Source organism: Bicyclus anynana, chromosome 2, assembly GCF_947172395.1.
Source record: "Bicyclus anynana chromosome 2, ilBicAnyn1.1, whole genome shotgun sequence".
In the NCBI taxonomy this organism is placed as follows: Eukaryota; Metazoa; Arthropoda; class Insecta; order Lepidoptera; family Nymphalidae; genus Bicyclus; species Bicyclus anynana.
This window is the reverse complement of record NC_069084.1, coordinates 11,293,244-11,311,055: the sequence shown is the minus strand read 5'-3', so window position 1 is coordinate 11,311,055 and position 17,812 is coordinate 11,293,244. Positions and strand designations below refer to the sequence as shown.

At 33.7% G+C, this 17,812-nt stretch overlaps 1 protein-coding gene across 1 annotated transcript; it reads left to right on the top strand.

Annotated features, from left to right (window-relative positions):
- Positions 1-3,989: 3,989 nt before the first annotated feature.
- On the top strand, positions 3,990-17,693 carry LOC112043234 (long-chain fatty acid transport protein 1). Its single transcript, XM_024078555.2, has 12 exons — positions 3,990-4,148; positions 6,719-6,967; positions 12,394-12,544; positions 12,866-13,103; positions 13,283-13,517; positions 13,729-13,930; positions 14,726-14,918; positions 15,314-15,392; positions 15,467-15,540; positions 15,837-16,032; positions 16,403-16,493; positions 16,874-17,693. The coding sequence occupies exons 2-12, from the start codon at positions 6,753-6,755 to the stop codon at positions 17,183-17,185; spliced, it is 1,986 nt and encodes a 661-aa protein (XP_023934323.1). The 5' UTR covers positions 3,990-4,148; positions 6,719-6,752; the 3' UTR covers positions 17,186-17,693.
- Positions 17,694-17,812: the final 119 nt, after the last annotated feature.

Here is a 17,812-nt window from a genome sequence, read left to right as displayed (position 1 = left end):
GCCTATGGCAAAGGCCTGGCTGTTTAAAATGTAAAGCCATTTATTTTATTTTTTACTTAATTTTTATTGTCTGTTTTTCTGATTTAACTTGCTTTTTCTTTCTTCTGAGAATACACTACTTGACTGTATTTTTTTAATGAAATAATTATTTATGTGTGACTAATTGTATAGTGTTCTGTTCTTCCCTCATAAGGGCCTGAGTCTGACAGAATACCAGCGTTGTGGGTACTGATGTAATCACAACAATATTAGCTGAGTAGAAAATGTTTTCTAGTTTTACAACACAGATTAATCAATAATATACAGATGGAGCGGACGGAAAACGACTGTGTCGTAGCCGTTCCAAATACAAAATTCGAAACGAATACAATCTCGAGTCGGTTCAATACTATTCAAGAAAAATGGCGTCTTATGTTTTTAAACATTTTAAAAACAAAAACTAAAGAAATAAGATGGAGTATTTTTATTAGTTTTTTTAATTTACCTAATTGTTGTTAGTGTTAAATTTTGAAAAATAAGGAGACACGTGACGTTTGTTTTTTTTTTTAATGGGTTTCACCGGCTTCAGTAAGTTGCTTGTAAAGACTCACTCTGGTTACTCTGTGTTTTACAATTAAATAGTTTTAATAAAATGTACTTATTAGTTTTAAGTTATCATGTAGGTACCTAGTTATGTGTTGTGCTAACAAATAAATATTTCTATTCTATTCTAAATGACAGTGAATGTTTTTGCCATCATTCTACGTGGACATGAGTGGTATAGCTCTAATTTATAATTATTTTAACAGCCAGGTTATCCTCCTTATAGAAGAGCTTAGAGCTTACGCCCACTACGCTGTTCCACTGCGGGTTGGCGGGCTTACGTTCAATATCTTATGTTAATGATAATGACTAGGACCGACGCTTAACGTGCTCTCCGAGGCACGTAGACACCACCAACTTCCCAAATCCGGGCTGAGAACTAAAAATGTCTTTAACGAAAGAGAATCTCAGTATCTCACATAGCCAGACCCAGGATTCGAACCCAGGACCTCATGATTCGAAAACTACTATACCAATGAGACAATATAGCTTTCATATGTATATTTAATCTGTACAATTCATTCAACACACAATATTAGTTTTTTTAGTTTAATCACAACACAGAATTCAACTTACAAGTTAATCAACATATTCGGCACCCTTCAATTCATAATATTTAATTAGAAAAGACAACAAAGGAGAATTTTTATTAATCAAAATGAACCTTAAAGCACTGACCCTAAATCCTACTATTCCTTACTAGCCTGTACATTTTTTGTTAACCTACATTGTAAAACAAACTCTATAACATATTGCTCGAAAGACTACAAATGTATAAACATAATGTAAATTAAGTAAATATGTACCTTATTATTTTGTTGATAAGAAATAAATTAGCTTGATGTTTTCTAACGTGCTCAGGCGCCGCTAACCGGTGCTGGGTAGTGATGACGATAAGTTAAGATGAGTGATGTAACAACTTTGTTTCGATATTCGAATTACGATTTTGTATTTAATGTACCAAACGTTTATCGAAGGTATGAAATTCTTTGTTTTGTTTGAATAGGTAGATACTCTATGATATTTGTAAGCGACCTTGTGAAAAATAATCCCTAGCGGCAAATGGACTTCCACGTGGGTCTTGTTTATTTATTAGTTACCTGCTTTATTTTTATTACTACCATTGATTTTATATTGATATTTTAGTAAAACTAGTTATACATACATTTTAATGAAGTATGCTAAAAGGTATTATGCTTAAGCACTTTACTTTAGTAAATGTATATACCTGATCTAAAATAAAGTCTGTGTTAAATTAGCTGGTTTTATAGTCAAGTAAAACATAAATTATTATTACAATGTATTACCTTTTTTTGTATAATAAGGGAAAATATCGCATTTTATCAAACAAACACATTACGCATACACGATTATGTGATAATATCCATTCGTTATATCCTATCATAATAAAAACGACACCAACCATTATTATCGAATTAGAGTAATTTAAAAGATACTTAGGTCACGGTAACCTATTATAATCATTAGGTATAGTTTTACAACTGTCACTAACTTATTGTTGATACAGAACCCGCTAACGTTTCCGCTCGGAACAATTTTGCGTTGCCATCATAAGACAAAAGTCTTCGAACAGTGCGTGTTGCCAGTGATGACCTATGGTTCCGAGACTTGGTCGCTAACTATGTGCCTCATAAGAAGGCTCAGAGTCACACAGCGAGCGATGGAACGAGCTATGTTAGGAGTATCTCTGCGTGATCTAATCAGAAATGAGGAGATCCGCAGAAGAACCAAAGTCACAGACATAGCTCAACGAGTTGCGAAGCTGAAGTGGCAATGGGCGGGGCACATAGTTCGAAGAGCCGATGGACGTTGGGGTCCCAAAGTGCTGGAATGGCAACCCCGCACTAGTAAGCGTATTGTTGGTCGACCCCCCACCAGGTGTACTGACGACATCAAGCGAGTCGCAGGGCTTCGCTGGATGCAGGTAGCTCAGTATCGTTATGTTTGGAAGTCCCTATAAAAGGCCTATGTCCTGCAGTGGACGTCCATCGGCTGATATGATAATGATCATGACTATCATACCAGACCTAATAGCGCTATTATCTAACGATGGTTTTATTACTCGAAAATGTGAGTTTCGAATTCCTCTCTATCTCTCTCTGTCTAACATGACACGACAAATAGAGATATATAGAAACAAATTCGAAGCTTACACTTGACGTGTTTTAAAAAAGTAACAAATTAGCGCTACTGAGTTCTTATACCAATTAGCAAATGCACAGAACTGCAATACAATACAATTGCTTATTTTAACTCCTCATTCAGGATAACTTAACAAACCATAGCAAAGTTTGTTGAGGTAGCTACTTGTCGAATTTATTAAGAATTAATTATTTAATTGTATCTGCCTTACAATATTACTTGCCTTCTAGATCTTCTTTTAATATTTCTATAACTTCTCGCAATATATTTTGGGCTTATTTAGCATGTATTACATTTTCTCCAATAATACGGCATTATTATCTAATATCAATAGATAACAGTTTTATAACTTCTGTAACACAACAATATCTGATAGTGAGGTAGAACATATCGGACATCCTCAACATTTTTATATCTGTACGCCATGCATCATCTATATCGACATAATATTATTATACTTTAGATCACGTGACTACATCATACCTAATATTATTATTTTGTGATTCACCATTTCATAATTATCGTAATTATCTAGTATAGTAAATTACCCTATATTATTTCAATAAGCAAATCATAGTTACTAGTAAAACTAAAAGAAAATAAAAATATTATATATTATTATAAAAATATTATACTCGAACGTATAAATAATTTAAGTGGTTTAAAGTAAACATTTGTGTTTACTAACAAAATAATACTATTATGTACTTACACAAAACAAATATTTTATATAAATACTTAACCAAAACGATTTTTGATTATTATTCTGTAACAATTAATCACAGAACATGTTTAACTACATTAATGTTTACCTACATTAACCTTCCCCACATATTTTAATTATGGATCCCTATTAGATCATAGTGTTTGATTATTCTTATTTGCGAAATTAGAGGGGTTAGGCCAGTAGTCCACCACGCTGGCCCAATGCGGATTGGCAGACTTCACACACGCAAAGAATTAAGATAATTCTCTGGTATGCAGGTTTCCTCACGATGTTTTCCTACACCGATTGAGACACGTGATATTTAATTTCTTAAAATGCACACAATTGAAAAGTTGGAGGTGCATGCCCCGGACCGGATTCGAACCCACACCCTCCGGAATCGGAGGCAGAGGTCATATCCACCGGGCTATCACGGCTCCTATATAAATAGGTACATACGGCTTATTCTTTAAATCAACTATCTTTAATACAATATAAATGTTATAATTTTATCGATATCAACTTCACATCACTAGTACATGAATGAACTCATAATGGGAGATAGCCAGTAGCGGCGAGTGTGTCTGTAATGCTTGTTGTATAAACTAAAATCTTGTGTTTATAACTTTAAACGATTTTAAAGTACTACAATATAAACATTACTAGTAATAGGCGATAATTTTGTTTGTTTGTAACCGTAAGTAGTTTTCAATATGTAATTTACTATGTGGCTTATTTTATTATGAAAAATAAAGCTTTGACTAGGTACGTGTAGGTTTAAAATAAACAAGTTTGGTTTATTCTAATAAGAATCATTGTGATAAGAATTTCCAATATTTTTGTGTGAATGGCTTGATTTTTATTTTAAGTACCTACCTACGTAAATGTAAATACGGCATTTATAATAATTACAGGAAGGTATTAACTCCTTATACTATCAAACCTTCTGCAAGTTCGTTACAATTTTTAATTTTAAAAGAAATTTTCAATGTGGTTTATCATGACCAATTTTTCCTTTTCCCTTTAATTAATTGTAAGTATTGTGCTTAGTGTAATTACGATAATAGTTCAATGGGTGGGGACAGTGGCGTAGCTAGGGTAACCAAGGGCCTTGGTAATATGGCCAAATAACAAATGGCCAAATAAAAAAATGGGACCTAATACTATCTAAACTGGTTAGGTTTTAATAAGTAAAAATATTAAATAAGTACTTATATAAAAAAAAAACATAAAAATAGCCGTGATAGCCCAGTGGATATGATCTCTGCCTCGATTTCGGAGGGCATAGGTTCGAATCTGGTCCGGGGAATCGCCTCCAACTTTTCAGTTGTGTGCATTTTAAGAAATTAAATATCACGTGTCTCAAACGGTGAAGGAAATCATCGTGAGGAAACTTGCATACCAGAGAATTTTCTTAATTCTCTGCGTGTGTGAAGTCTGCCGATCCGCATTAGGCCAGCGTGGTGGACTATTGGCCTAACCCCTCTCATTCTGAGAGGAGACTGGAGCTCAGTAGTGAGCCGATTATGGGTTGATAATGATGATGATGACATAAAAATGCTAAGCTACTTTATCATCAGCTCTCAAGTTCTACAATTTCAGTTTGATAGCAATTTTCTGGTAAGGATTCGAGGGCCCCCTGAGTTTGAGAGCCCCCTGGCCCCAGGTCATTGCGCTGCCTAGCCAAGATACGCTATTGGGTGGGGATGGAAACCTAGGATTTATCTACTAAAAACGTTACTCTCGGGTTAACGCCCTGCCCTAGAACTTTGAAACTATAGGCTTAGATTAATTATACTTATCTAGATATCTATACTTAGATTAATAATAATTGAACCACTTCGCTACCCATCAATTAGTGTTCTCATGTAGGTACCTCAACAAACTACTTCTAGGTACATAGGTACGAATAGTTTTATCTAAATTAACAAGTAGGTAGTTTTCGCGAGAAAAAGTCTCGAACGTTTTTTTCGTTTATTATTCTTTACAACTTAGCACTTGACTGCAATCTCACTAATGCAATCTGGAAGCGGGCTAACTTGTTAGGCGTAGGATGAAAATCCACACCCATTTCGGTATCTAGGTACACGATATCGTGCCGGTACGCTAAATTGCTTGGCGGTACGTCTTTGCCGGTGAGGTGGGTTTTGTAACTGCCCACAGTACAAGTGCCTACTTGACCGTCTGTGGTTGGCGTTATGGATAGGATAGAAGAAAATTTAGATACTTTTTCTATGGATATTTTTACTATACCTATATATCACGTAAACATAATTTGAACTTAAAAAAAAGTTAAATATTCAAAAAATATTCACTAATCTGATCTTGCTTTAAAAAAAACCCGTTTTTTTTTTTCATTCAAAAAGTTCCTTAATCCCGACTTGGCAAAAAAAAACTGGCAACTCTGGTACCTACGTACGTAGGGTAGTTAACTGTTCAGTAAGGTTACACCTACCACAGCGGTTCAGTGAATCGAGCAATGAATGTTCCTATTTCAGGAAAATTGCGTATAGCTAGGTAGTACTTACGTAAATACGTATGTATTAATAACTTGTAGACCGCATCGTGTAGTTTTAGATTTCAGTGGGGAAATCAATGTTAATAAAGTTTAAATTGTCAGGTCATGTTATTCTAGGCAAATCTATCAATTTAATTAATTATGTTTGCAGTATTTATATACTTAGGAGAAACTAATAGGTATAATAAAATATCATTTTTATTTTTTCTCTTTAAAACCAGTTTCATAGCCTACATTTAGGAGACTTTTAGAACTAAATTGTTAGTTAGAATTGATAAGAAATTATCTGTCTACGTTTCTTATTTTTTTTTTTATTCTGGCAAAAAACAGTCATTACAATAAGAGGTTTTACAGTAAAAATATTACTTAGAATATAGACAATGCATTGCCGAAATGTCGTATGAAGTAAACGGTGATACAGAAAAAATCATTTTGAAGTTGAACATTTATATTAAATAAATAATAGAGTTAATTGGCTCGTCATCATCATTATCATATCGGCCGATGGACATCTACTGACGGTCATACTCATAGGCCTTTTGTAGGGACTTCCAAACATCATCATACTGAGCCACCTGCATTCACTATACTAGTGCGGGGTCGCCATTCCAGCACTTTGGGACCCCAACGTCCATCGGCTCTTAGAACTATGTAGCCTGCCCATTGCCACTAAAGTCTTCAAGTGCTTTGCATCTCGTCGAGCTATGTTGTATGTATGTGTAATTTACCTACATTCATTTAATTTTCAGTTTTCTCAAATATGACATCTTAGTAAGAACCAGGATGACAGAAAAACCAGAAGTACGTTTTGAAGAAGCAGAGAGCCAAAAAGCTGTTATTCTAATATCCATAGCAGGCGTAGGCATCATTTTAAGCTATATTTTACAATGCGTTCCAATATTGGCCGCTTTGGTTATAATGAAATGTGTTTTCTTAATGACTGGAGATAGATACCAATGGGCGTACATTTGGAAAAAGACCTTTTGGAGGGACATGACGTAAGTAAATCAATGATTATTTATTATTAAACAAAAGGAATAACAAAAATATGCACCTAGTAATTCCTATTACATAGATGTACCTATTGAAATTGGTTGGGTTGTTAGTTCTTATGAGCATCTTTCGACTGTCTCATCAGATAGGCTTCATAATACCATATTAAAGCTTTTCACAGAAGGTAATGCGCAATTATATCTACAGAATTTGAGTCTAGAGTCTCCAAAAATATTTGATTTTCACATATCCCACAGGAACCATATACTTTTCTATGGTAAAAGTAGCCTGTTTTCTGCTCCAAGGTTTCACTTGCACTGCATCAAAGTTCGTCTATAGACTATATTGGTTTAGCAGTTTACCTGTGAAAAAGGAATAGACGGATGTACTTTTGCACTTTGGATGGATACAGATTTTTTTTATTCTTTACAAGTTAGCCCTTGACTACAATCTCAGCTAATGGTAAGTGATGATGCAGTCTAAGATGGAAGCGAGCTAACTTGTTAGGGGGAGGATGAAAATCCACACCCCTTTCGGTTTCTACACGGCATCGTACCGGAACGCTAAATCGCTTGGCGGTACGTCTTTGCCGGTAGGGTGGTAACTAACCACGGCCGAAGCCTCCCACCAGCCAGACCTGGACAAATTAAGAAAATCTCAATCTGCCCAGCCAGCGATCGAACCCAGGACCTCCGTCTTGTAAATCCACCGCGCATACCACTGCGCCACGGAGCCCGTTAATAGATGAAAACTACTAGGTAGTCTTGAATTTACAGAAACTTATAGTTGTAATATAAATAACAGAATCTTGTGGTTCCAACCATTAAGTTTCTGTCCCCGTAGGAATAAGAGGATAAAATAGAGCTCTGGGGGATAGTGTAGTTTTTAAACAGTGAAAGAATTTTTTGAATCGGTTCAGTATAGTTTCTGATTCAATTATAGATTCTGATTTAGAGAAGCATAGTTTTATAACATAACTAACAGAATCTTGTGGTTCCAACCGTTAAGTTTCTGTTCCTGTAGGAATAAGGGGATAAAATATACTCGGGGATAGTGTAGTTTTTAAACAGTGAATTTTTTTTTAAATCGGTGCAGTATAGTTTCTCATTCAAACAAACAATCATGTCTTTCCTCTTTATTAAATTACTATAGATATGTAACTTTATTTGTAGGTAGGTACATTGCCAGAATGAGACTCGTCGTTTTGCCTATCGCGTGTTAGTTCCCGTTTAGTCGACAATGTCATTCCGTTCCCTGTAATTTGTGCTGCTACTCTTTATTCCTTTACAGAATAGTGCATCTACTGTACTGACAATTACGCGTAATTTCTGCATTCTATCAATATATTTTGACTTGTGTGAATATAAAGTTAAAGCATCCAGAATATATTTAAATCTTTAGGTATAGTAATTTAAAACGTCATTCAAATAGTTTGAAGGTTTTAACTTTAGACTTTAAGAAACCATTTGTTTTGAAATGAATAATTTGCAGTCTTGTACATTTAGCACTTCCTATTGTTATACAATGTTTTATCTCAGTGTACGCAGCGTATTACGGAGCAAAGTCCGTTATTGTCCATTTTTCACTTTTAATGCGTTTACGTACTCTTTAATAAAACTTGATACCTACATAATATTATGTGTCTATATCATTTTAACATTTATCTTTTGTCTATGAACATCATAAAACCTGCTTGCTGATTTCAATATTTCAATACTACTATACTACTATAAAAGACTATAAAAAGCCGTGATAGCCCAGTGGATGACCTCTGCCTCCGATTCCAGTGGGTGTGGGTTCGAATCCGGTCCGGGGCATGCACCTCCAACTTTTAAGTTGTGTGCATTTTATGAAATTAAATATTACGTGTCTCAATCGGTGAAGGAAAACATCGTGAGGAAACCTGCATACCAGAGAATTTTCTTAATTCTCTGCGTGTGTGAAGTCTGCCAATCCGCATTGGGCCAGCGTGGTGGACTATTGGCCTAACCCCTCTCATTCTGAGAGGAGACTCGAGCTCAGCAGTGAGCCGAATATGGGTTGACGACGACGACGACGATACTACTATGCTACATTTTAGCTCCATCATTAACATCAAGTGGATGTGACTTTATAGCATCATAATAATAATTATTCCCCTAAATATTCCCCTAAACACAATATGACTATGTTGGCATTTAAGGACTTTGTATCGTAAATCGTAAAAAACTAAAATAATATAAATCCAGACATGAAAGATTTATATTTCAAAAATATCTGCTAGTATATAATATGTGTCTATATCATTTTAACATTTATCTTTTGTCTATCAACATCTTATAGCCTGTTTGCTAATTTCAATGCTAAAATTTAGCCCCATCATTAACATCAAGAGGATGTGTTTTTTTAGCATTTCATAAAATTATTCCCCAAAACACGATATGAATATGTTGGCATTTAAGGACTTTGTATGGCCAACTTATTTCTTCACTAACCGTCGCCCGCGACTTCGTTCGTTTGGAAATCGTAAAAAACCAAAATAATATAAATCCAGACATGAAAGATTTATATTTCAAAAATATCTACTCTTCTTAACCTTTTAGGGGTAGAATTTTGAAACATGTCATTAATTTTAGTAATTTTCGAGTAGTAAGAACACATATGCATTTTTACAATTATATAACTTAAAAAACTGAAGGACTTCGATACAAACTTTCAATTCCTTCTGATTTAATTTTTGCGACAAAAAGTATTCTTCTTCGTATTATGGTCTCAAATCGTACCAAGTTTCATTTGAATCCATTTTTAATTTAGTTTAAGCTTGAAGCCCGGTCAACAAAAATATGGACAGACAGACAAAAAATAAAAAATAGATATTTTTAAAGTATCGTTTATAAAATGGACTCAAACTAAATTTTTTAAAATATCTTCAGTGTATACAAAATTTGACCTGTTACAATTTTACTATAACTATAGATTATCCAGAAAAGTTCAAAGTTACTAATTTGATGCCATTTTATAGTTTTATTATGCCCGAAGACAGACCGAATATCTTTTTTTTTTTTTTTTATTTCTTAGGGATAGTTAACATTTACATATTATTTCTTAAATCTAAAAGTAAATGTAAAAATAGTTTAAACATGTAAACAACGATACTATCCACGAATACACATACGAAAATAATGGCGTCACAAAATACACAAACAAATCAATTACAAAAAAAAACAAACAAACATAAATCTATATAAAAAAAGAGAGAATTATAACAATAATAATTAAAAATACAACGAAACACAAATAGGTAAGAAAAAAAAAATGTAATAATAATTATAATAAGAGATCTAATAATAAGAATGAAGACACTATTACTACTCAGGTTTATTAGTATACAGCTTTATTAGTAGTAAGTAAAGGAAAAAAGGAGGAAAAAACAAATAGAGGTATTTTTCCCAACTTGAAAAAAAATGTAAAAACAAACTCTTCTTGTTCATTAAAAAGAAATACAGCAGTTTAAATACAGTCAGCTGATGTTACATAACATAAGTGCAATCATTCAATTAGATGCAGTAATTCTAAACGCCTGTTATGTTTCATTGTCCTCTAGCATAATACATCCATCCGGAATTAAATTTGATAAAATTTCTGTAGAAATTCTTTATCTGTTTAGTTCTCGTTGCTTTTTTTTTGTTCACATTTTTTTTGTTCTTTACATTTTTTATTTTTTTATTTATTCTTTACAAGTTAGCCCTTGACTACAATCTCACCTGATGGTAAGTGATGATGCAGTCTAAGAAGGAAGCGGGCTAACTTGTTAGGAGGAGGATGAAAATCCTCATCCCTTTCGGTTTCTACACGGCATCGTACCGGAACGCTAAATCGCTTGGCAGTACGTCTTTGCCGGTAGGGTGGTAACTAGCCACGGCCGAAGCCTCCCACCAGCCATACCTGGACAAATTAAGAAAATCTTAATCTGCCCAGCCGGGGATCGAACCCAGGACCTCCGTCTTGTATACCACTGCGCCACGGAGGCTGTCAAAAGTTAATTACCTAAGTAAAACCATAACTCATGAACATACATTATTGCTATGTTACGTATACTTTATTGCAAATTATTTAAAGACTATACATATTAAGTATTATGAAAATAAACATCTTTTACACCTATATGAAAATTTTGTGTCATGATATTGTATGCCTGGAATAAACTCTAAAACTGTTCTTAATGAAACTTTCGTAAAGAAGTGTGATTTGGTACAATTAAAAAGGTATGATAGTTTTAAATCGGAAAACGATACAGTGGAATAGGAGATTAAAATTTACATTGAAAAAGATAATGTAATAATTAAGTATTTACGTTACAAAGTTCTGATATCTAGTAACAAGTTAAATAATATTAAAATAAACTGTAATTTGCTACTCGTAGTATCGCATAAATTCGATAACGTTTTTCGTATACGAACATTGTATTTTTTTGTTTATTTGGTACAGGAATGGTATAAAGAAAGTAAAGGGAAACATCCAGAAACTCGGCTATTTAAAGTACAAAGTCCACTGGGTTCGCTAGTTAATTTATAATAATTAACGATTGTTAATTGGGAGAATTCCAAATGAACATAATTCTTTAATGAAACCCCATACAATTTTGATCACCATTATTACTCCAATGCATATTTATTTATTCCAAAACTATTATGGAAATTCCCCCTGAGTTTCCAAAATAGTCGGGAGGAACATTTCTCTCCCAATGTTTTAAAATAAATAATTATTATCTATGTAACCTTTTATATTCCTATTTACTTACTACAATAGGTCTCAATCCCCTTCTCAATCATCCAGTAGTCGTAAAAGGCCAAGGTACAATCGGACACCTCGCTCAATAGAGTAATCATGAACGTCCGGCGACGCGATGGAAAAATTGTCAATTTCTTTACAACACCTTTATGAACTGTGGGATATGATCAAAGTCCAAAATACATCTTCAATTGACAATTTACTATGTAAGATGAATACAATGAGAAATCTGAATCTATCACAAACAGCTGATAATGGTTAAGCCAAGATAAGATAAATTATTATGTACTTTAAAACCAGAATAAATTGGATAATTTTTATTTTTCTGATGGCTTAAATGTTATGATGGATATAGATTTCGTTTCGAAAGCATTGCTTCTTACCACATATGGATGCATCGAGACATTAATGTTATTTATGATCGCAGCTACTGGTGCGTTTAATATAAGGTAGGTCTCTATTCATCGAAACGTTTTGAGCAGATAAGATATTGTAATTGAACGGAGGACGTTGGACTCAGATTTAGCGTAGCTGCAATTTTCTGTTTAATCTAATGTTTCTCAGTTTCAAATGGACAATGCTTTTCTGCTACTCGTGACTCCAGTATATCCATAAAAATACGAATACCTTCTAATAAAGTATGGATATATTTTCTCATCAGAGGTCTGCGCGTTCTCCTAATTACCATGTTTACTATATGGAAATGGGACTCGACGGGAACAACAGTCGTCAGCAGGTGGGAAACTGTGTGGAGGAAAGAACCTAATAAGAAGGCATTCGTGATGGAAGATAGATCATTAACATTCCGTGAGGTATTAGAGTAATTAGAATTAGATTAGATAAGTATAACGCGCTCTCTTCTTTCTTTTATTTTCATATATTTTATTTTACTCGCGTAGCGCATTCTCGTATTTAATACACGGGAATGTGCCACGCAAGCTGAAGAGTTTGTTGATACTAGTATACCTCCTCAAACTTACGCTTAGTTCCGAGAGCTGCTCAGAGTTTTTCACCTCACCACAGAATAGAATGCAAAGAGATCCGTCTCGTCTCTTTATTACCTTAGCTACCTCGTTTTTAAACTCTGATATTATTTGATATTTTACGTTTTTTTATAATCTCATTCTTTTCAGGGAGATGAATTCAGTAACCGTATAGCTCGATATTTTAAGCGACAAGGTTTTAAAACCGGTGAAGTTATTGCTTTATTCATGGAAACTCAGCCCGAGTATGTGTTCATATGGCTTGGACTGGCTAAGTTACGGGTCACCACTGCACTTGTGAGTACTAATTTGCGGGGTGCCCAACTGATACATTGTTTGAGAATAGCTGGATGCAAGGCAGTGGTGTTTGGAGATGAAATGACAGACGGTAAGAATGTTAAATATTTTTTGCATTTCTAATTAATAATTAATTAATAATTATCATTGTTTTAATGCATATCTTAAATATCCAAGGCGCCTTCTGAATAAATGATATTTGAAATAACGCTCCATGTAATATGAAGACAAATCAATCTTCAGTCTTGATATCTGAAACTAATTTTTCAGTTATAAAATCTATCCAAAATGAGATACCAGATATTCCACTGTTTCAATTCAACTCTCCGGAGAGAGAATCAGCATCACTTGTACAAGACACAATACCTTTGGCGACAGAACTTGATGAAATGTCCAGCGAAAGATTCACTGATGTAGAACCGGCTAGCACGAGGGATACTTTGCTGTACATCTATACTAGTGGAACTACTGGATTCCCTAAAGCAGCTATTATAACTAATCTTAGGTATGATCAAATTGTTGTGTTTATAAATAACTTTGCTTTCATATTTACTAAATAGATTTTTGCTTATGTGGTTATATACCATGAAATGGTACCATGTATTCAATGACTACTTATGTTTTGTCAAGTGTGAATTTGTAATCACTTTTTTACGTATATTCTTCAGTGTCTCATAGTTTGTATTGATAAAGGGAATGTTTCTGTTGCATCACAGGTACCTTCTAATACCGCTTGGAGTACATACTTCAGGTCAACTTAAGTCATCAGACGTATTATATGATCCCTTACCACTACATCATACAGCTGGTGGAGTCTTGGGTGCCGGTCAGTGTCTTGTTCTTGGGCTTACTGTGGTGCTGAGGAAGAAATTTTCCGCCACCAATTACTTTAACGATGTCGCGAAGCACGGATGCACGGTACTTACGTAATTTCTTACAAAATATAATCTCTTAGTGAAGAAATATTCTAGTGTTAGTGTTAGCGAACAATATTCAGCGAATATTGTTTGCGGAACACGCGGTATTCAAAATATTTGAAATCTCTACATAGACGAATATTCATGCATAGTAAAGAAAATGTCGACAATTTCAATGTTATTATTTTTGAATTATTATTCTTTAGTTGTGACAATGTTATAAGATAATATACATCTTTTTAATGAGATGAGTGTTGTCCGCCAGTGGATTTTTTACCTACGTTTTTTTGTTATTTTGGTAATATACCTACCGTACGCACTCGTATTATCAATAAATTATAACAGTATCGACCACAATAATATAATGATGTACAGCACTCGATAACAGCTGTAACTAAAGTGATAATATTACTTATCTCTTCACTTTGGCTTAGAAAGTAATTAATATTGTTGCTATGAGTTTTGAAGTTGGTATAAACTCCCTTTTTTATGTGGTATATAACATTTCAATATCTATATTGTTTAATTCGGCTCACTGTAGAACACGAGTTACTCAGAATGAGAGGGGTTAGGTCAAATAGTCCACCACACTAGCCCAATGCGGATTGGCAGATTTCACACAAGCAGAGAATTAGGAAATTGCACATAACTGAAAAGTTAGAAGTGCATGTGAAAGGCATAGGTCATATCAACTGGGTCATCACGGTTCTTGTTTTGTATGCGTACTCTTGTTTTTTTTTTAATATGTGTACGAGTATATTAGCGTATAATTAAATAACTAAATCTATTTTTTCAGGCATCTCAATACATAGGTGAAATTTGTCGATACTTATTGGCAGTGCCGCCTGGGCCAAATGACAAGGCACATAAAGTAAGGATCATGATTGGCAATGGCTTAAGGCCTCAGATATGGCAGGAGTTCGTAGATCGATTCAATATAAAAAGAGTAATGGAATTTTATGGAGCTACAGAGGGCAATAGCAATTTAGGTAAGGAAATGGAAAAAATGGAATTTATTCAATCATTTTGCTATAACGTGTACCATTTGCTATATATTAAAAATGCCTCTTTAATTATACCAATACCTAATACTAAATGCCAACGACTTCGCGTTTATGGGATAAAGGTAGTATTTGTTCTGCTCGGTCCAATTTAAGTCTATACCAAAAATCAATTCAAGGATCAGCGGCTAACGTGAGGAGGTAACAGACGGACATTTACTATGTTTATACTTATATCGCATAATTTATAGCACATTCTTAAACGTGAAACCTTTTTTTGTATATTATTAGTAGGAAGTGTGTACTCGTACTTATTTGATTTATTTTCAACGTCTAGTTAGTGAAAGTGCTTAGGTGAAAGTAACACTTCTTTTTATTTTTAGTAAATTTGGATAACAAAGTGGGCGCCATTGGCTTTCTAAGCCGGCTAGTCGCTTCAATATACCCTCTGTGTTTAGTGAAGTAAGTATGGTCAGTAATTTAATGATTATTAGTTTTCCCTCATAATATTATTAATTACATATTTTTTTATTCAGATGCGATGAAATAAGCGGTGAAATTTTAAGAGATAAGAACGGAAGATGCATAAATTGTGGTCCCTATGAACCAGGTAAGAGAAGAATTAACTAGATCGCATGTGGTGTGAAGGGATGAATGTCATATTATTAAAATAATGATAAAATTGCATGTCGAAAGACATAAGAGGAGAATCCAAAGAAGACATGTTTGGAGTGTATGATAGAAGTAATAGAAGATTGACGAATAATAGAAGATAAAATAACAATTTAAGTAGGATAAAATAAAGTAGATGATGATGTTATTTGAACAATTTAAAAGTGAATCTCCTAAAAATATCTCCTATAATAATTATTAATAATTGCATTCTGTACACTAAATATTTTTCAGGACTTCTATTAGGAAAGATCGATCCCAAAAAGGCCATTTTGACATTTGCTGGTTACGCGGACAAAACTGCCTCGGAGAAGAAAATGGTGCGCAACGTGAGAGTCAACGGAGATTGTTATTTCAACACCGGAGACATCCTGGTGATGGATCATTATGGATACTTCTATTTTAGGGATAGAACAGGAGATACTTTCCGGTAAGTTATTTCCTTGTATAATAATAATAATTTAACATCTATTAGTTTAGTTACCAAAAGAATCACTAAGAAGTTTTTGTACAACACAGAATACGACACAAAAAGTAAACAATTAATTAACTTTGAGTGGTATTTTTTAGTCCTATGTGTATACTTTAAATGAAACTTTATTTTATTATTAACACAAAAATTTTTGTCACTGACCTTGTATTTCAATTTAAGTACTGCCCTTCTACTTAATGATGATATTTTAAGTGTGAAGGTTTGTCCGATGGTGGGATTATCCATGCCATCAATCTATAACACCACTATCAGATACAAACGGTGATAACGATAAGTAACAGATGTAAATGATTTTGTATTTTTACAGATGGCGTGGTGAAAATGTATCTACAGCCGAGGTTGAAGGAGTGATCGGTAATTTAGCCGGATTGAAAGACACAACTGTGTACGGTGTGGCTGTAAGTATTCATAATTTATTTACGAACCAGAAGATATTTTTTTTCATTCTGATAAGGCTTAGTATTGATAAAGTCGTCCAGAACTTTCGTTACTCGTGAAAAGCGCAAGAACCTAATTACATTTAAGAAATTCGATACCCAAGTTTCAAATTTTATTTTAATTTCAGTAATGTAGTGGTAGCGGTTGGCAATATTAAGCAAAAATTTGATGAAGAAATCAATTACTACGTGAAACGTAATACCTACTATCGCTTTTCTGTTTAATGTATTTGTCGCCGAGTGAGTTGTAGTTCGCTCCGCCGTCATATGCAATACTTTGAACCAATATTAGGAAAGAAAATATTAATATATATACTTGAACGATAAATAATAACTTACAGATTCCAAACACTGAAGGCAAAGCTGGAATGGCAGCGATTGCTGATCCTGAAAGGAAGTTAGACCTTGAAGCTTTAGCGAAAGGCATGAAATCTGCTCTGGCGCCGTATGCCAGACCTATATTTATAAGACTCCTCCCTGAAACTCCGGTTACAGCCACGTTTAAGTTAAAGAAGAAAGAACTTGTGGAAGAAGGGTTTAACATAAACGCTCTTAACGATCCAATATTCTTTTTGGATCCAAAAACGGGAACTTATGTACCACTAACTCAAAAACTTTACGAAGATCTGATTCGAGGAAACATTAAGTTATAAAAAAATATTTAGTCTGTGATTTATAACAGGTGTAACCTATATTTATTTTTTAAGGTAATAAATCTATAATATTAGGTACGTAATGAGAATACCCACCACGTGCATATGGAAATTTTCTTTGTTATGATTAACTTTTAGCTCAAAATTAACTAGCTTACTAAAAGATAGTAGGTACTTTTGTGATATGAAATTGACTTTATATTTTATAATGATTGCATTCCCTGTAGGTACTAAGAGTTAGCATTTTATTTTTGTTTTCTTTGAACATTTTTACGATTATTATTTTTTTAGTGTTCTGCATTATGTAAATTAAATTGTCTCACTCAAAAATCTTAATCTACGAACACGTAAAGATTCTGTTTTTAGTTTGGCCATTGAGTATTTAGTTTCCATTGTCTTTCTTCTTTCATTTGATTTTATTGAAGTAGGTAGGTAATTATTTTTAATTTTGTCAAAGTTAGGCTAAACTATTTTTTCCGTTTTATTTTATTAAATATTTTCAACTACTCACTGGCACTTTATTTCATTCATTTATTTTAGTCCTATTTAAAATTTCCGTAAAAAGCTCTACGAGTATGTACATCTACGTACCTATTTTATTTTTACATTAAAATGACAAAAGTGACC